The sequence below is a fragment of the Trichosurus vulpecula genome, chromosome 6 (assembly GCF_011100635.1).
Source record: "Trichosurus vulpecula isolate mTriVul1 chromosome 6, mTriVul1.pri, whole genome shotgun sequence".
NCBI classification, from domain to species: domain Eukaryota; kingdom Metazoa; phylum Chordata; class Mammalia; order Diprotodontia; family Phalangeridae; genus Trichosurus; species Trichosurus vulpecula.
The window spans coordinates 71,979,676-71,999,938 of record NC_050578.1 but is presented as its reverse complement, the minus strand read 5'-3'; the positions used below and the strand labels follow the sequence as shown (position 1 = coordinate 71,999,938).

The following is a 20,263-nucleotide window of genomic DNA, read 5'->3' as shown; positions in this document are numbered from 1 at the left end:
TCAGCTCCATGTTGAGGTTAAGGTTTGGTAGTTCCATTTGCTTCTTGGTCACTGGTCTTGTTCTCTGCTTTTTTTTTCCTCTTTAATTCTAAAACTGTGTTCCCTTAAAATGAAACAATGAATATGCTTCTGAAGTTTTTGTAGAGAAAGTGCTTTTCCCATGCTTAGTGCTCAAATACAAAATAAAATTACATAAGTGGAAGAACATCATTTTTCTCATTCAACAAACGTGTGTTTCATATTATGTGTGTTTGATTTTTAAAAGTTAGGAGATTGTAGTGTCACAGAAGTGGCCAATGATGTGGTGCTCCCTAGCTTGGAGATCTCTGCTTTGAGTCTGTTTCCATTTTATTCCATAGGGTGGCCACTTTGACCTGGCTGACCGAATGTTTCACAGTGTTCGAGAAGCCTGGTACTCTGCCTCAAAGCACAACATGGCAGACGTGAAAGAACTCATCCCAGAATTCTTTTACCTCCCAGAGTTCCTGCTCAACTCGAACAACTTTGATCTAGGTATGGAAAAGTTCCTAGCAATGTCTGGGGGGATAGAAGTGGGGAGGGTAGGGAAAGGCTATAAGGAAAGACAGGTACTTACCAAAAAAAGATTTTCAGACCCATGGCTATGGCAGAGAATAGATTATGGTGAACAAGGGAAACAAAAGCACCATCCATGAGATCAAAATAAATATATGAAAACAAAGACATAACCCAAATGCATCCAGAGCTGCCATTCTAAAACCAGAACTTTGGTAGTGAGTACAGAGAGATTTATACTTTATAGTTATTTCAATGTACAAATAAATCATAGTTGAAAATATCATACTAAAGTTGATGTCACAAAAATCAAATTAAACTTTAGCTAGTCCTTATCCTAACTTCTTTTTAAGCTTACTATTGCTTGAGGGTACTGCCAGCTTATTATAGATATTTTATTAATTTGTTTTATCTACTATGTTAGATTGTAAACTTCTTGAAACGGAAGAATTTATCTCTCTTCCTCCCAGAGGAAGCAGGGCACGATGCCTTGCTTGTAGTAGGTGTTCATAAGAAGCATTTGTTCAGTGACTGAATCTAAGAATTTGTATCCCAAAGTTTTTTCAATTTTGTGTTTCAAAATAACTTCTGGTTTATCTTTTTTGTTTATCTTGTTGGCTGCCGGGAAGCCTACAATTTCCTGGCCAAACACGATCCAAATCAGCACACAAAAACTGAGCACCCTAATCAGCGCTTTAGACAAGGGCTTCTTAAACTTTTTCCACTTGTGACCCCTTCAACACTTCTTACACACAGTTTAAGAAGCTAGGCTCTAGACTAGCTAGTAGTGAAAGAAGAAAAAGATTTGTGCTTGGTTGAGAGTTCTCCCTTAGAACTTGGGAGCACTCTGAAAAGTCTTAGCCTAATTCCCACTCCCACAGATGAGTCTTGGCTCCTAGGGCAAGACTGAATCTCCTCTAAGGATTCTAGGGTTACCCTTGAGGAGTTAGGGGTGATTCCCTAATTCCCTAGGCTTGAAACCCACCTGGTGTTCTTCCCCTCAAGATCATCAGTTGAGAATCATTTTAGTCAACCAGTCTTAAATTGCTTTTAGAAAGCACTACAGTAAGGACAGTTGGTAGAAAATGTCCCCTTAAGAGTCTGATACATTCTTCCATAAGTATATGCAGAGTTGAGGGGAATGGGATGGAGCTCAGAGTCCAGGTGTGGCAGATGGGATGACTCAAAGCTTCTGGAGGCTCTCCAAATCAACTCTAGTATTTAATGTCTCATGCACTCTCTAGCCTACTGTGACTCTTACTTAGTTGTGAAGTAGCTACTGGGTTGGTTGTTTTTTGTTTTGTTTCTGTGTGGTTTTTTTTTAAATTATATTCAATTGTTCAGGTTGCAAACAGAATGGCACCAAGCTTGGAAATGTGATACTTCCACCGTGGGCAAAAGGAGATCCTCGAGAATTCATCAGAGTCCACCGAGAGGTAAGCAAGCAACCTGGAGAAGAAAACTGAACTCCATTTAGGCATGGGTCATGATGCCAGGAGAGGAATGATACTCATCACCCTAAGTGTCTAATCTAATTTTTTGATTTTCATTGTTAACAGTGCTTTTATTTCTTATGGTTATTGGTGACTTACTTTCCAAGTGGACAGTTTAGACCAATCAGGGATTCAGCCTTCTCCCTACAATATCTGTGTTTTATAATTACAGGCTTTGGAATGTGATTATGTGAGTGCCCACCTGCATGAATGGATTGACCTAATCTTTGGCTATAAACAGCAAGGCCCTGCTGCAGTAGAAGCTGTAAATGTCTTCCATCATCTCTTTTATGAGGGTCAAGTCGATATCTACAACATAAATGACCCTTTAAAAGAGACAGCTACCATAGGATTCATTAATAACTTTGGACAGATACCAAAACAGGTACAATTGTTTTCTTGGAGATTCATTGTTGTAATTTTCATACAGTTGTTTGTTAAAATATCTTATATGGTTTTCCATATTTTAAATATTCTGTAACCAACCCTTTGGATAAAAATGCACGCATAATAGTTTTCATTTAGGATTATGAGATGGCTATAAATAGTATTACATTGGAACTTACATCTTGGTTCTTTTCACCCTTTCACAAAACCCAGGGAGATAAGTTTGTTGCTTAAGGAAATTAGTCATCTGAACACCAGTACAAAATGTGCTTTCCAAGTAAAATGTGCAAAGCCTGAGGACATGCGCTGCCATCCTAGTCTCTCTTTGATAAGCTTTGGTATGCTTTCTGGTGGCTGTGCACAGAGCTTTACTTGAAATAGTACATCACTTTGGGTTTGCTTATTTATGTGTATCTGTGACTTGTTATAATTTACTTTTTTAATTCAGAGGCTTAGTCGACTGGACAATTTTAGTTAATATGGACAATTATATTTTGCGTCTTATTTGCAACAATTCAAAGAGGAAGAAAGCCTTTTGGACTCAAACTAATACTTTGCAACTTCCTTTTTTTTTTTTTACATAAGCCATATCTCTGAGCTGCTACGTTTACTTATTTTTTCATGAACACAGACAATTTTTTTCCTTTAAGTGACTTTTGTTTTCACGTTGTCCTTTCCCTCCTCCTTTTTCCCCCTCTATCTTTCAAAGAAAAGGAGATCATACTTCTTAACTTCTTCCTAATTTACTTAGTTGACTCTGAGTTAGTTCATACAGGTTTTCCCATGTTTCTCTGATTACCTTATATTTGTCTTCTCTTAGGGCACATATCCCATTTCATTGATACACAGTCATATGTTTGTTCTGCCATTTCCCCTCTAATGAGCATTCATTTTGTTTCTAGTTCTTTGCTGCCCCCAAAGTGTCGCTACTAATATTTTGATATAAATGGATGAGATATGTAAAGGAATATAAAAGGGTGACTCTCAGTCTTTGTTCTCCCTAGGGTACTCCCAAGCAGTGGGAACTCTGGGTCCAAGATAATTCAACCTCCAGAAGGTAGAACCAGTATCAGTAAGAATATGAGGAAATGAACCTCCTTAAGTCCATTTTAATTCATTCAGAAATCACATAAATTGTGCAATCAAATTTAAAAACAAATTTAAGGTGATTAACTGGACAGTTTCGAATCATTAATATAGAATGATAAAATGTTTGAAAAAACAACAGCAGCATCCCTACAAGGTTTGTTCCCCAACCTCCTCTTGAGTCTGAATTTTTTTACCCGGTAATTACAGAGTTAAAACAAGCAGTGTCGATGAGCCATCTTCTTTTAAAAATCATTCTCATCAGTTATAAGTCCTTCTATAGTGAATTTGAAGTGAGGGGGAAGAAGTATAGTAGAATAATAAATAATGACAGTAGCCCCTCATGTCATACAGTTCTTTAAAGCTGACAAGTCATTTTCCTCACAATCACCCTGTGCTGAAGCTAACACAAGTACGATCATTCCCGTCTGATATATACCTGTATAGAAGGGCTTTTCCAAAGCTTCATCCTGACACAGGGATGACCTGGAGTTCTCAAAGGTTCTGCTGGCTCGGGTGGGTTTTACCAAAGTGGAAAGACTTTGTGCACTTTCCTTGTAATGGACTCTGTCTTTTGTCTGAGGCCTAACACGGATGAGTTCATGAAGGACCATCGTTAGCCCATAGGCTACTAGTTGATGAATTCTTTGGCTGTGGGTATATTAAGGTACTTAAGTGGATGGGTGATCTCATTGCTGTGACCGGTCACTTTGACACTCTAGACAGTGGCCCATCCATGCCTGCCCACCCTATCCACCTCTTGTCCAAGTATTCCCACTGATTGGCCACTGGGTGTCTCCCTACAGCGATGGCAGCCTTCCTCGCCTCGCCTGACATTGCAGAGACGTTGTGTAGTATATGGGCTGTCCACAGACTATCCTTCACTTTCATCATATAAGCAGCCCATCTTTTTTTGCTCATGTATTTCTTTGTTGACATTCTTAACTTGGCTTCTTCTCCGTAATTCCCTGTTTGTAATATATCACAGCCTTCTCATAGCCGTCATGGGCCTCTCCACTTCCCTCTGGGAGATTCAAGAACATCAGCTATTGGGAGACAATAATTTTACATCTACCACAGCCTCACAAAAGATTATTGGTATTTTTTTAAATGGGCAGTCTTCCCTGCTTTTCTCCTCCTGTACAACAGTTCTAGGCCCAGTGCATTTGCTGTTGCTGTCATACATACATGCTGCATACATACACACATACATATATGTGTGTGTGTGTGTGTGTACGTGTGTGTACATGCAGGTAAACACATACATGTACATATATATTTACATACACAATTATTTGTGTGTGTGTCTAAATTATCACTATTTTCTTAGGAAAGTCAAAATGATATTTTGAAAAGAACTGGACCCAGAATTAAAGAACCTGAGTTTTTGTCTTTGCTTTGCCCTGAAGGAGGTCACCTAACAGTTCCAGCCTCAGTTTTCTCATCTATAAAATGAAGGAATGGAATAAAATGGAATGAGGAAAATGCTTACTATTCGAAGGACCATGATAAGTGTTGGAGATACAGGCAGGAAAACAAGACACTCCCTGTACTCAAAGGAGCTTCTGATTAGGAGGGTTCAGCTATAGGATTCATAGAAAGGCCAGTGAATGGAGCAGCAAAGCAGACAGCATTGTCCAGAGGGCATAGTAGCCAGGCTGTTGGTAAGGCCTAGGGGGCACCATCTCACCCAGAAGGACTGCAGCTCCCTGCTTATCCAGGTGGTGTGAGCAGTCCTGCTACCAGCCACTGACCACTGGAAAGAGAACAGTGGTTACCTCCAGATGTTACTCAGTTTCCTCATCTATAAAATGAGGATTGGCTTCAGTAAACATTTTGTTTAACTTAGTTAAATCTGTGTGCAGAGTTTTATGAAAGACACAAAGTAAGACGTGGTCTCAGCCGTACACTCTAGAAGGACCAAATATTTACATACGCACTTCTTTGTGTGTGTGTGTGTGTGTGTGTGTGTCTAATTATCACCGATTATCTTTATCAGTGATAATAAAAGAGAAGTGCATTGGAGAAAAACATGTGAGGCCCAAAAGGCAAATGCTTGTTTCTGGTTGGGGCTGGTTGGAAGCCTCCCTGGAGAAGGGGTCGGTATTGAGGTAAGAGGAGAAGAGGCTATTGCAAGCCTGGGGGACAGTGGAAGCCAAGACAGGGCCAAAGGTTTGAGGACAGTCAGGGGCCTCCTACTGACTTCACAGAGTAACAGTAGGGGAGCCTCAAACAAGACGGTAGAGGTAAAGCTATCTACACCCTCTGAAGCTCCTTACATAAATGTCAGGTGCTGTTGTTCTTACCTGGGCCCAGGTACAGGGGAAAGAGCTGTAGATTCCAGTGACATGGGTTCAGATTCTGGCTTGGACACTGAGAGGCTCTGGGCTAGCTGTTTATCCTCCTTGGCCTTATAAAATAAGGAGCCTTGACTGGACAGCTCCTCAGGTGCCTCCCAGCCCTAACTCTGTCATCCTGGGACCTCTTTGGTCCTTCGGGCATCCACGATTTTTTTCAGCATTTCTACCATCAATGCACATTGGAAATCCCTCTGTGCCTTATGATAGAGGGTGTGGAGGTTGCTTCACCCACCGCTATCACCTTCTGGTGATGAGCTTTTCCAGATTGAGGAAGGCTGGTCTTTGAAGAACAGATCAGATGTCACCCTCAGGCCTGTCCATATTTAGTCCCATTCCTATTGCTTAGGGTGAACCAGAACTTGGGTCACTTGACAAGGCCTCGGGAGCTCAGGTCACCTCCACACCACAGTGAGGTGACACCTTAGTGAACAGCAGCGGCCACCATTGTCATCCCTTCTCTGTGGAGTTCATTTGTCTCAGACTCATTCCCTTGACCACATCTTTCTGTTGCTGTTTTATTTTTCCTTGGATACTTATGTATAGACTTAACTGTTGTTTTTCAAGAATTAAAATGGGATAGCTCTTGATGCCCGTGTGCAAGAATAGCCTTTCTCTGCCTCTGGCTAATATATGCAGAAGCCAGGTAGCTAAAATGCCAGCTGCTGCCCCCGGGTGTGATGGAAGGGTTAGGTTCGAATAGGCCAGCAGCCTGGGTTTCATATCCCACTACAAACACCAGGTGTATGATTGTGGGCAGGTCACTTAACCTCTGAGTCTGTTTTCTCACACAGTGCTACCTCCTTCACTTATCAACCTGATAGCAGTGTGTAAAAGTGGGTTGTTTGTATCCCCGGCTTATAGTAAGTCTGCACCTGCTTAATCAGAGGATCAGTGATAGAAAGCTGGAAAGGACTTCAGAGATCCACTAGTTCAGTCTCTTCATTTTATTGAGGAAAAACTGAAGCCTAGCAAGGTTAACTTCCCAAGGTCACACAGTAGCAGGTCTGGAATTTGAACCCAGATCTTCCAACTCCAAATGCTTTTTTTTTTTTCTTCACCACACTGCCTTCCAATGATGGTGGTTCAAAGTATGTGAATCTTTTAGGTCTATTTTAGATTCTTAGGCTTTTTATTAATACTTGTAGGAATAACAAAACCCTGAACTTATATCTTGGAATGTGACATGGAAATAAGAGTTTTACACATTTACAGGTCTAAAATATGCTGAACTTTCATCATTAAATTACATTTGTCAGTACTTTGTCACAGAAAAATAAAACATTGGTTCGAAAAAAGTAGGATGATAAGATAAATTTGGTTTATTCCTGCTTTTCTCCAAAAGTTTCAGATCTCCTCAGTCATCAGCTGTCAAACAAAAAGCATTAATTGCCCATATCCCATTGGAATTTTCAGCACTAAAGAAGTACACATGGTTTTCAGTCATTGCTTTGTTGTAACATATAACATAATAATATAATGTAGTACTTCTAAATAAATGGCTTAAAACTTTCACAGTTCTTTTAAATTCATCTATAGTCTAGTAAAGAGGATAGAATTAAACTATTATAATATTCCTTTTTAGCAAAGTGAGACTTTGATGGCCAACCAGAAGTATTCTAGTCAAAACAGATTTTACTCAGGACTCTCCCTTTCCCCACATCTATTAGTATAGATTCTTAAATGTTGAATAGAGCTGTAAACGCCTCACTGGATATATGTTATTGCTAGCCCACCACAGTAACTTTATTTCTCAAAATCTGTGTAAGTTCTAACTTACCCTATAACTTGCTCTCTCTTGACAGCTCTTTAAAAAGCCTCATCCACCAAAACGAGTGAGGAGTCGGCTCAATGGGGACAATTCTGGAGTCTCTGTCCCACCGGGGTCTACGAGCGACAAGATCTTTTTTCATCATTTAGACAACCTGCGGCCTTCCCTTGTGCCTGTCAAAGGTGAGTGGTGAAAAGGGGCGAACAGAAACGTGGTCAAGATGGGCCACATGATGAAGGGCCAATGAAGAGTTTATCTTTCCTTTAATAATGGAATATTCCTCCCTTCCCAGTGTCCTCCCTAGTAGTGAGGGCTGTCCTTTTTGTGTAAGAAAATTGCATCTTCTCCTTATTTCTTATGCTAAAATATGAAACTGCTTTGACTTTTTTATCTAATGCTACAATCAGGAAAACCTCAAAGTGATGGATTCTTATAATCTTGAGTTAATATCTTTGTGTTGAAAAAGAGGGACACAGACACCATGAACCGCAGGCAATTTTGAAGTTTGGGGAGTTGTAAATGTTCATATCGATTCAGTGTTTCAAATGTAAAATGAGGGGTTAGACTGTGTCTCCATGATCAGTGGAGGGGTGGGATATTATGGTGATTTATATGATTCCTGTCTTTTGGTTCACATTAACAAAGACTTAACCACTGTCTGATTTTAGTACAATTTGGCCAGTGAAATTTTTACAACTGGATTGTTTTTCTTTTAAGAAATTCCATTTTTATCATTCTCCAGTTATGGTCACACACTTAAATAAAAAATATAAATATCCTATTAGTATTAAATGAGTATCTTGACTCATGAAGTTATGTACATTATCATTTCAGATTTACAGAGAGAGTGCTAGATTCACATTGCTTGCATCCAATATGGTCTCTTTTTGGCGCTACAGAATCTGTGCCAAATAATGGAACTGTTAAACAAGAATAGGTCTGGCATTCACAGTACCTAAGACATGGACTGGTGAATGGCCCTCCCTGCATTCTGCTGCAAAAAAGCTCACTTTCTCAAAGCCACCCTGCAAAGCAGGAATTCTCCAGAGGTGGCAGATGAGAAAGGAAGGGGCTGACCATCAAGAAAGAGGCTTGAGAGGAGCATGGAGATCCTATATATCCCAGGGTGTCCGGTGTCATGCTTTTAGTTAAAAGCAACTCTCAAGAAATTCAAAATTCCTTCTTACTGAAGGAAAGTTGTGTTTCAATATTGGTATTTGCTACATGTGTTTAATATCTGTGGACACTTGGGATATACTTCATGGCTGGTACTGCCTAGCGGGATGTGTATACGATTTTTCCATTTCTGTTCTAATGTCAAAATGTGCTTTGTACAGAACTGAAAGAGCCAGTGGGACAGATTGTATGCACAGATAAAGGCATTCTGGCTGTGGAGCAGAATAAGGTCCTCATTCCACCTGCCTGGAACAAAACCTTTGCTTGGGGCTACGCGGATCTCAGCTGCCGACTGGGAACCTATGAGTCAGACAAGGTTTGTTATCTCCCTTCAGAATTTCACTGGAGAAAGGGGTAGGGGGAGAATAAGAAGTAAAGAAATGTTGTATTCTGAAATCTGATTTCCAAATACTTTGCCTATTTCCTGGAGCTTAGACATGTTTCCTTAGGCAATCCTGAAAGCAAAGCTCATGTTTTCCTGCTGTTGTTGTAGTTCATTTCTCTGCTGTGAAATAAACATATCTAACTAACTGCTCAATGGAGAATGAGCCACACTATTAATTAATGGCATATATTTGAAGCAGAGATGAGGGAGATGAGGTTTTTGGTTGTAGCTACTAAAAAGTTAAGTCCTGTCCCCAGTCCACCTAACACTGTGCTCCCCATTTTGTCATCCCTCTCAAAAAACAAAAAAAGTTTGCATATACTCAAGGTTTTATTGGATCACCTTTTAGAAATTTGATCAGCAGCTTAGTAGCTACTCATGCCACAGCAGAAGTAAGAAGCCTTGTCATCAAGGTCGTTGGAATGGTACTCAGTATTAGACACTGATAATCAGATATTGTTTCTCTAAAAGGTCTTTCCATGATAACCTTACTTGCCTTGGTTAGATTAAATCCAGATGATCATTATTCGATGACACTGGTGACTAAGGCAGTAGAAATGGTGCTAGGCTGGGAATGAATGGGGGGGAGAGGGGAAGGGAGGAAGGGAATTGGACTAAATGAAATCTTAAAGGTCTCTTCCAACTCTAGTAATTATTTTTTTATTCTATTATACAGAATTTCCCTTATTAAAGTCACATGATCCTGGAGCTGGAATGGACCTTTGAGATCTTACCTAACTACTATTTCCTCATTTTCATATGACAAAACAGAGGCATTGAAACCTGAAGCCATTTTCCTAAGGTCACCAAAGTTTGTGGCAGAGTCAAAACTAGAGCCCTGGGCTTCCGTTTCATGGCCCACATTCTGTCTCCACCCCCACACCAGCAGTGTCAAACTCAAACAGAAGTGGCTCTCTGCGGGCAACTCAGAAAACCACAAATCAGCATTAGCTATGTGGCAATGAATTTTTTATTTATTTTGTTAAACATCTCCCAAATACAGCTGCACTTGTCCTGAGAGCTTGACACCTCTGGGCCGCACCATGCTCCCATCCTCAATACTTATTTGGGGGAAAAATGCATTTTAAGTTTACTTTCCTGGTATGAAAATCATACAGATTTTTTTCATTAAAATAAACTTTGTATGCCTACTTCTTTACCAGCTTTCTTGGACCTTTTTTCAGCATGAACAGCTTGAGTTCATATATAGTTCAGCTGATCTAGAAATGGCCAGTGCTTGAGTTTTCTAGATAAAGGTTGCTAATATTTCTAGGTGGGGAATATGTTCTAGGGGGCGCATTTCCCTTGGAAGTGAAAATGGGGTGCCTCACAGGCTGCTTTGTGTAGGTATTCATCTTGTTCACAAGTACTTGTTTTAGCAAAGAAAAATGAGCCCTGCCACTGTCAGTATTTCATATGAGTTTTCTCTTGTAGGCAGTAACTGTTTATGAATGCCTGTCAGAATGGGGGCAGATTCTCTGTGCAATCTGCCCAAGCCCCAAGCTGGTCATCACGGGGGGGACAAGCACCGTTGTATGTGTGTGGGAGATGGGGACCTCCAAAGAGAAAGCCAAAACGCTTACGCTCAAACAGGTAACAGATGCTAAAGCCGGCAGGAATCGTTGCTTCTATCAGCTCTTTTGAAAAACCACTACCTCCCAGCTCTATACAGGTTTCATTTATGTAGTATAACAACTATGTTTTTGAGAAAACCCTATATTTTCTGGATTTTTACCGATTAAATCGTCCTTCCCATCAATTTACATTATACTTTATTTTTGTGTTTCTGATGCATGCAAAGCATTGCACTGGGCACTGAGACGAATAAAAAGATGTGTGACTTGTAAGTCATAGTCTTTGCACTCAAAGAGTTTACAATTTAGTTGGGAAGGGAAAACCTGTACTTGTAGCTAAAATACAAAGTAAATTCAGACCTCTACCAGAGTTGCAAACAATGTTGCAACGACTGTCGCCATTTTTCTCTCTCTACTCTTCCAGCCCCTCAACCCCTCCTTTGTACATATGAAATACTTGACAAACTCCTAAGTGTGTAGAGGAAGCTGCTATTTAAGAAACTTCTTAAGGAATCAACCCGAAGATGTTTAATGATTTCCTAATGTGTGCTCAGCTCTGCTGTATTATAATGACAGAATCCTTTCGTAATGTTACTTATTAACTTGTAATAGCTGCATGGTAAGTAGATTCAGAGTCATTTCTTAAACAGACACACCTACCAGGTTTTGCTAGTGCACATCTGAGCAGAAGACTAATCATTCCCATTCATTGTATGGTTGCAGAGCCCATTACATCCTTTGATCCTCGGAACAGCTCTGAGCCCACTCTACATAACTACTGTTTGAAAGATTAATACTTTCAGTGCACCTGAGTGTGCTTGAGATTCCCTCTAGCTTGGTGGCCAGCTCCAGGGAAGCCCAGAGGCTGCATTTGAATTGCTGAGCTCCAAGGTCTTAGCTAGGAGACTTTGGGGTTACCCAGGTATTACCAAGTAAGGGATGTGGCTTTTCCATGTGCTTTAGTGCGGATTATCGCACACTGTTTTCAGATGACAGTAAATGACTATGTTAACATAGCTCACATGTATGTATGTGGCACTTCACATTTTACAAAGTTTGTAATAGAACGTTCAGTTCAGGCAATAGGTTTCTGTAGTATTTTAATAGTGTCTGCTAAGTCAGAAATAAACATCAAAGAGCCCTTTGGTGTTTGCCAAACCCCAAATAAAGATCCTGTTATGACTTGAATTTTAAAACCAATGAATATTTTGAGCAAACAGATTCTAGAGGATTTATCAGAATTATTATATATATTTTTCTTCCAGAACATGAAAGCTCTTGTTATTCTGACTGAAAGGGGGCACTCAGTTCTAGACCTTTTTTTTTTTTTTAGCATAAATTCCCTCAGACTCAAATATAACTATTTGTTTGTAGAACGGCTTTCAGTAACCCTAATGATCCTCCATCTAGAGAGAATGTCAGGTCTAGATCTCCTCTTTGCCAGTCTAACTCTCTTTACTAAAGAGTTCGTAACATAAAGGAACAGTAAGAATTTAAAACTTTAATTCCTCATGTGGCAGTTTAGAAATCTCCAGGCTAGAATTGGATATGAAACCTAGTGCTTGGCCCCAAGAAGCCTTGCTCTCACACAGACGATGGTGATAAAGGGTGAGTGAAATTACTGAAGAACAGAAGTCTAAGCAGAATTTGAGGATGGGGATCATTTTTTCCTGAGAGAGTTGGGGGAGGCTTCCTGGAGGAGGTTTTTCAATGAAAGTAGTGACTTCAGCAGATGTGAATGTGTATGGTGGCAGGCACAGGGAGGGCACCATGGGGAACAGCATGAAATAAGGTTGGAAACACAGGTGGAAGTTAGATGGTGGAGGGTCTCAAATGCTAATCATGAGTTTACATTTTAATAAATAAAGGCTAGTCATTGAAGTTTTTTTAGTGGATTAGTGACCCTAATTACTTGAGTCGAAGCAGATAAAAGGAGGCCCAAAGTCTATGAATTTTGAGGTGCCACTGTATTAAGAAACACTTTGCCCTAGACGTGTGGTTGCTTTCTGCTCTCCTTCTGGCTAGTCCTTCCTAAGACTTCGAATGTGACCTGGGGACTGCTGCCATTTAGCTATTTTCTGTGTGTTGTCTTTCTTGTAGGCATTGCTCGGCCACACAGATACCGTTACCTGTTCTACAGCTTCGTTAGCCTATCACATAATCGTCAGTGGGTCACGAGATCGAACGTGCATCATCTGGGATTTGAACAAACTGTCATTTTTAACTCAACTGAGGGGTCATCGAGCTCCTGTTTCAGCTCTTTGTATCAATGAATTAACAGTGAGTAGTAATGTTTATGTTTAGGAAAATGAGCAATTGTGATAAAAGTGTTTGCTTTATCTTAGTTACACTAAGCTTTTTCTATTTTTACAATAGGCCGTTTTACAAAAAAAAAATACATTTTCCTCAGTTTGTGTGATATTTGTAAAAGAGTGTGAATGTTAAAAGTTTATGAGCCAAGATACCTGTGCTGGTAACCAGCTGTCCATTTACTGTTCCATATGTTCTTTAGAACATCGTAGAATATATTTGTTTAATATCTAAACAGTCTGATATTTTGCAAAGATTTTTTATCTTATGTGAGATCATAAAATTTGGAGGCTAAGAAGGACCCTAGAGAATTTAGTACCTATGCTATCTGCTTCTTACATGAAGAATAAAACACCTGGCAGTTATGGAGAAGTAAATTCCAGTGTAAAAGTATTTCCCACAAATGTTTCAAAAGTTTTCAAAAATCGGTAGTAATAGTGTGCATAATATCTGATGAGCCATAAAAAGAAAATACACCAACCCCAAAACTACCCCCAAAGACCCAGTCCTGAAATACAAAACAGGAGCAGAGCAGTGCCAGTATTTTTGTGTTTCTCAGCCTCTGTGAGTGAAATGGATCTTCAGGGAACAGAGAAACAGAGCATAGTGCTAATAGAGGGCATAGTGCTAATAGAAAGGTCACACAGTAGGGTATATATGCCTGGTTCTGTAAATCTATCCCCAAAGCTGATCCTTGTGATAAAATTTCCTATTTGGCTCATCAGATGATTCTAACTGTGACATTGAATGGCATTGTTCAAGTCTAAAGCATTTCTAGAATGTCTAGAAGCATTTCTTAGAATGAGAATTCTACCTTTTTGCAGGATGATGGATCAATAATGTGCAGCCAAATTGATTAGGTATTGCTGAATCAGCCAAGTGGCTTTCTAAAAATGCCCATGTCCAAAAGTTACATTTAATTTTAATAAATGAGATTGTACCTTTGTGGTAAGAGCACCGAAAGATACAATGAAAGTCATTTGCAAGTATCTATGTAGGTTTGCAAAAAGTCCGGTTTCATTTATTCGGTCCTAGGGGTAGTTTTGCATCTGCCACTGTCTTTTAATAAGTTATTGAGAAATGTCTTATTTCTGTTAAATTCTCTAAACTAAATATGAAGGCTCATTTCCAGGCTAAGCTAGCTCACATCTTTCCTTTTAATCCTTTACTCTAAGCATTCCTTTTCATGGCAGAATTTTCTTTTAATATGCTGTCATTAAGGTTGTCTTTAGTCCTTTAGGAGTGGAACAAGTTCTGCCCCCAGTAGAGCACAGAGCTGTGTCACTAGCTAATTCAGGCTTTTTTTTTTTTTTTTACTTTGGATGAGTTAGGATTCATTGAGAAAATATTCACAATTTGTAGAATGTTACAAGCTCTAGCATGTGCTAAAAAAACAAATTCTGTTGCTTTACAAATGTAAATTTTTCAAGACCAAATGCAAGCTATGCAAAAATATTTGACTAAGACTGGTGTTTTTGGCTTTGTTTCTGGCCTTGCTTTCTTAGTGAAAGAGTGCTGTCAGGTGTAGGAGGATCCCATGCAGGCTGGTATGGAGGTGGCTAGCATGGACAAGAAAATAGCAGATGTGTCGTGGGGGAAGCTGAAATGGTGGGGGAGCTGGGAAGCGGTCACAGGAAATGTAGCATAGCTTGAGCTGAACAAGCAGTTTGGCTTCCTCTTAGGCAGGTTGACCTTCACTGTTGTTTTTGTTCTTGAGCAGGGTCAGTCAAGGTGGCTTAAATGCTTGTGCTCATTTTCTATTCCGGTTTGTTTGGATGTGACTCAAAGCAGAAGGAGAGAAAGAACCTTTTCTAAAAGCTTCTCTCCTCCTCCCTTTGCCTGAAGAATACTTGTTCATTAGATCACTTCCTTAGTTGGTACAGGGGATGGTGAAACCCAAGGCCAGCTTTGCCTCTGGGGTCACTCATCGCAGTAACCAAAGCCCCTGCCCGAATGGGACCACAGAAAGAGGGAACCAGGGGCTTCTTCCCTGCTTGTTTTTAGACCCACTAGTGATATAATCAATGAAATAGTTTTTCCAGTTGAATGTAAGAAATGGGAGCCTCGGGTTGGCAAATTTCTTCAAAAGAAATTCACGTTACAGTCGTTTTCTCTCTATCTCCATTTATCAATCAAGAGTTTTAAAAATAATTATTATATGTAAAATGTTTAAACTTCTGGAAGAGAAGTTTAGCAGTTCCATTTATTAAGAAAGATGGTTGTAGGTGAACAAGATTTTCTTCCATATTATTTGTGCCTTATAGTACTCAAATTTGTTCTTGTTTTATAAATTAAGTAGTGCTGTTTTACAGGGTGTTCCTAAAGTCTGGACATAGGCAAAAATGCATATTTTCAAGAAAAGAAATGAATGAAATTTTCAGCAACATTCTATTTAATTGGAATATTAACAAATACTATGTTCAATATGATTTCCATCATTTGTGATGCAAATGTTGATGCACTTTGCAAGATTCACGTGAACTCGATGCAATAACTCCACATTGCCATCGATTTTAGCATATTCACTCTTTATGCATTCAATGAAGTGTGTTGCATCTGTGATTTTCATTGAGTACACCTCCTTTAGCATACCACAGAAAAAGACGTCAAGGGGGCTAAGGTCTGTTAATATTCGAAATATTTCAAAATATGCATTTTTGCCTATGTGTCCAGACTTTAGGGACACCCTGTATAGCTTCTTACCAGTTAGCAGGAAAAGGATTGCTTCTCCAACTTTTCTAAATATAAACAGCTTTTTGTACTCAGATATTACTTGCTGATATGCTTACTTAATAAACTAGAAGAGCAATGGAAGCTTGTTTGGGGACTGTCCTTACTACTAAATCCAATATATTTTAAATTTAATCTAAGCCTCTGCTTTTAAAATACTCTTTGTTTAATACTTTTGAAGGTAGAAGAATATGCCCTAAATTATTAAGTACCATGATGTTTCAAATAGCTTAGAAAAATAGTAATGAGCTCAGGGCTTGGAATTTTTTGAGAGATTCTAGGGATTAGATGTGCTTCTAAAACTGGCTTGTATCTATAGGAAAAAAAGTCACGAAGTTTTCCTTTTGGGCCTGTCTTTTCAGGGGGACATAGTATCTTGTGCTGGCACATATATCCATGTTTGGAGTATTAATGGGAACCCTATTGTGAGTGTTAACACGTTCACTGGCCGAAGTCAGCAAATAGTGTGTTGCTGCATGTCGGAGATGAATGAATGGGACACACAAAACGTCATTGTAACAGGACATTCAGATGGTGTGGTTCGAGTAAGTAAATGTATTGAGTACTGTGTTCAGCTCTGAAGCTAATAGCCCCTTAACCTGGCCTTTCCAGTACTCTCTGGTCTAGTAATGGTGACCTGTTGCTCATACAACACTCCGTCTCTGAACTCTGGGCATTTTCACTGAATGTCCCCATAACTGGAATTCTCTCTCTCATCATCTCTGTCTCCCAACTGCCTTCAAGTCCTTGCTAAAACCTGACCTTCTAGAAAAGAACTTTCTCAATCCCCCTCAATGCTAGTAACTTTCTTCTATAGAGTATCGCCAGTTTATCCTGTGTAGATCTTATTTGTACATAGTTGTTCGCATGTTGCCTTCCCCGTTAGTCTGTGTGTTCCTTGAGCAGGGGCTTTTTTTGCCTTTTTTTTTAATCGGAGCACTTACCACTGCTTGGTGATAGTAGGTGCGTAATACTTTTGTTGACCATCACATTGCTTTAAACTAGACTTTGATCCTGAGAGCATAATTCTATGATAAGGATTAATAGCCTCTCTCCATCAAACAATTATCTAGACACATTCATTCCTTGACTTTTAAGTACAGCAGTGTTTTAGATACTCTAAACTTAGTAGATAGAGATTATACCTGCCTCTGAGTAGAAGTCATTGAACTTAAGAAGGATTTCAAGAGATGTTTTAGTCTATATCTGGCCACCTGAAAAATAGATTTAGTTAGATCTTTACAAATAAATTATTCTCAGATATTTACTGTAAGTGGACAGACACATTTAATATGTAACCAGCAGATGGTGCTGTCAGGTGGGGTTTGTCTATCTGAGGGACACCAAAGTTGGAAGTGTCACTTTCTCCTTTACCTTCTCCCTTCAGAATTTCAGCCAGGACCAAAGCAGAATCACTCCTCCCACCCCACTCACCACCAGCACTCTGGGGGGTGCTACCTTCCTTTGCTCCTTGCCTCTGTTCTACCCCTCACTCTGGAGCCCCAAGCTTCGATGAAAAGCATTCCATAGCCTGGGTGTCATGAGCTCCAAATCATGTGATTCATTTGTCTTTGCTATTTATAAGCTTATACAAATGCTAATAAAATTAAAACCATAAGGTTCTCTTTCACTTGGCTCCAGCTCCAGTGAAGGAAAAGCATGTCCAAGGCTCACTCTTCTATCCTCTTTAGTTCTGTCTTCCAAGCTATTCCCTGGCCTCCTCCATTGCAAATCCCACTATATGTAACTAATTGATAGACAAGAGTCACTGAGCATTCATGAATCATTATTGTGGTCATTATGGTCAGAGTTTATATGACACGAATACAATGAATTAGAAACGATTAAAGAGAGAGAAATCCAGCAGCAGATATAGGAAGAAGGATAGTTAAATCTCCACCACTCTTTTGCTGGTTTTCAAAAAGCGACAAAAATCAGACTTATACGTCCATTCCTGCCATATCCATTAGTTTTGTTTGTTTTTTCCTAAGGAGCAGTGACCATGGCCACTGGAGCCAGGCCTGCAATGCTCAGATTCTCCACACTTGCATGGTAAAATATCTGTAGGAGCTTCTGTCTCTCAGTGTTGTGCTACTGCTGCCGTACTTGTTTTGTTCCAAACATGAACCTCCTCTGGTCTTCACTCTTAGCTGCTTCAGCCTGTTGTCCTACCTCTGGAGACTTTCATTCCTCCCCCACCGCCTCCAGAATGAGGAGTGGGAAGGTGAGGACCCAGAGCCTTTCCCTGCCTGCAGGGGAAGTCTGAATACTCAACTGCCCATGTAATCTGCCATGTGGAACAAACTGGAGTTTTTCCTCAGGAAGTTCTTCCTTATACCTCTAGTTCTTTTCTTTTCACAGACAGACAACAATTAGTCAGCATCCCCTCCATGACTATGTGTCATTTACTTAATACACTTCTCATCTGCCCTAGCCATCTTCCTCTATGCCATTTTCCATCCCATTTTGCTGTTGTGGTTGGAGCCTCCACATCCCATTCACCTCCCCCAGTGATGGCACCAGCCTTGTACATTACACTCCAGAAAGGCCTGACTTAGGGAATAGAATGGAGGAAGAGCTGCATGTGAATATGGACTTCACTCTCACTTCCGTGTCTATAAAAGGAGGATAATGAAAACTGTCATATATGCCTCACAGGGCAATTGTGGAAGCTTCCCTGAGGTCAGAATGTGGCAGCGATATTGTCCCCATTTTATAGGTGAGGAAGTAGAGACTGAGAGGTGAAAGGGTTTGCTGAGGATCATATGGCTAGGGAGTATCCGAGACAGGATTCAAACCCAGAACTTGGCCAACCTTCAAGTACAGTTCTATCAACCTTTATTAAGCTCCTACGTTGTGCCAGGCACTGTGCTAATTATTATCCGATATGTCAGACTGTATCAGCTATTATTAATACTATTCTATTTTCTATTTCTAATTATATTCAGCAAACATTGAGCGCAGGTCAAGACACATGTTTGGGTTTTTAATAATGTCACTCAACCAGTCCTGTTTATGAATGAATGTGACTGGCAGACATTATTTTTCTACTCAGCCCAAATAGTTTTTCTTCCATTATAATCCAGAAGTATTTTCTGTCTTGTAGCAATCACTGGGGAAATAAACATGAGACTCTGTTACATATTTTTAGAGGTGATGTTATTTCTTTTTTTTTTAGTTGATTTATTTATTTTTAACTTGTCAACATTCACTTCCATAAGTTTTAAATTTTCTCCTCCTCCCCAAGACAGCATGCAATCCGATATATGTTCTACATATACATTCTCATTAAACATATTTTCACATTAGTCATCTTGTATAGAAGAATTAGAATGAATGGGAGTGACCATGAGAAAGAAAAATATAAAACAAAACAAAAAAAGAAAATAGTCTGCTTCGATCTGCATGCAGACTCCATATTTCTTGCTCTGGATGTGGATGGCATTTTCCATCATGAGTCTTTCTTTTTTCTTTTTTTTTTTTAGATTTTTTATTTTTAGTTTACAACACTCAGTTCCATATGTTTTTGAGTTCCAGATTTTCTTCCCCTCCCCCCCAAGACAGCATCTAGTCTGATATAAGTTCTACATATCCCTTCGCATTAAACTTATTTACACAATAGTCAAGAAGAATTATGACCAATGGAATCAATCATGAGAAACAAAACCAAAAAAGAAGAGAAAAAAAAGAGCAAATAGTTTGCCTCAGTGTGCATTCAGACTCCACAGTTCTTTCTCTGGATGTAGCCAGCTCTCTCCATCATGAGTCCTTTGGAACTGTCTTGAACCTTGTATTGCTGAGAAGAGCCAAGCCTATCTCAGCTAGTCATCACAGAATCAGTGTGTCTGTGGTTGTGTACAATGTTCTCCTGGTTCTGCTCCACTCACTCGGCATCAGATCATGTAGGTCTTTCCAAGTTATTATGACATCTGTATCTTCCCCATTTCTTATAGCACAATAGTATTCCATTACATTCATATACCGCAACTTGTTCAGGCATTCCTAAATTGATGGGCATCCCCTTCATTTCCAATTCTTTGCTACCACAGAAAGAGCTGCTATAAATATTTTTGTACATATGGGTCCTTTTCCCACTTGTGTGATCTCTTTGGGATATAGCCCTGGGAGTGGTATTGCTGGGTCAAAGGGTATGCACATTTTTATAGCCCTTTGGGCATAGTTCCAAATCATCATGAGTCTTTTGGAATTGTTTTGGGTCCTTGCATTGCTGAGAAGGGCTATTCCGTAAGACTCTCTACAAAAGATAACCAATGACACACAAATTGTTGAATTAGTTTTTTATCTTCCTTTATCATTTCAAAATCAGTTTTGGAGGATGGAGTTTTTGCAAGTTCCTGAAACACCAGCTCCTGAGCCTGTTGAAGACCTGGAAATGCAAGAAGACTGTCCAGAAGCACAAATAGGTATCTGCTTCTTTCAAAACCTTTTTTCAATGATTT

At 39.6% G+C, this 20,263-nt stretch overlaps 1 protein-coding gene across 2 annotated transcripts in view; it reads left to right on the top strand.

Moving 5' to 3' along the window:
- Positions 1-20,263, top strand: part of WDFY3 (WD repeat and FYVE domain containing 3) — a 316,638-nt gene that overhangs the window by 285,154 nt on the left and 11,221 nt on the right. For both annotated transcript variants that reach the window (XM_036763543.1, XM_036763542.1), the window contains 9 exons: positions 360-513; positions 1,879-1,970; positions 2,200-2,412; positions 7,663-7,810; positions 8,966-9,120; positions 10,624-10,782; positions 12,864-13,043; positions 16,166-16,348; positions 20,131-20,227. In XM_036763543.1, the coding sequence (XP_036619438.1) occupies positions 360-513; positions 1,879-1,970; positions 2,200-2,412; positions 7,663-7,810; positions 8,966-9,120; positions 10,624-10,782; positions 12,864-13,043; positions 16,166-16,348; positions 20,131-20,227 (1,381 nt within the window). The remainder of the gene's footprint in view (positions 1-359; positions 514-1,878; positions 1,971-2,199; positions 2,413-7,662; positions 7,811-8,965; positions 9,121-10,623; positions 10,783-12,863; positions 13,044-16,165; positions 16,349-20,130; positions 20,228-20,263) is intronic.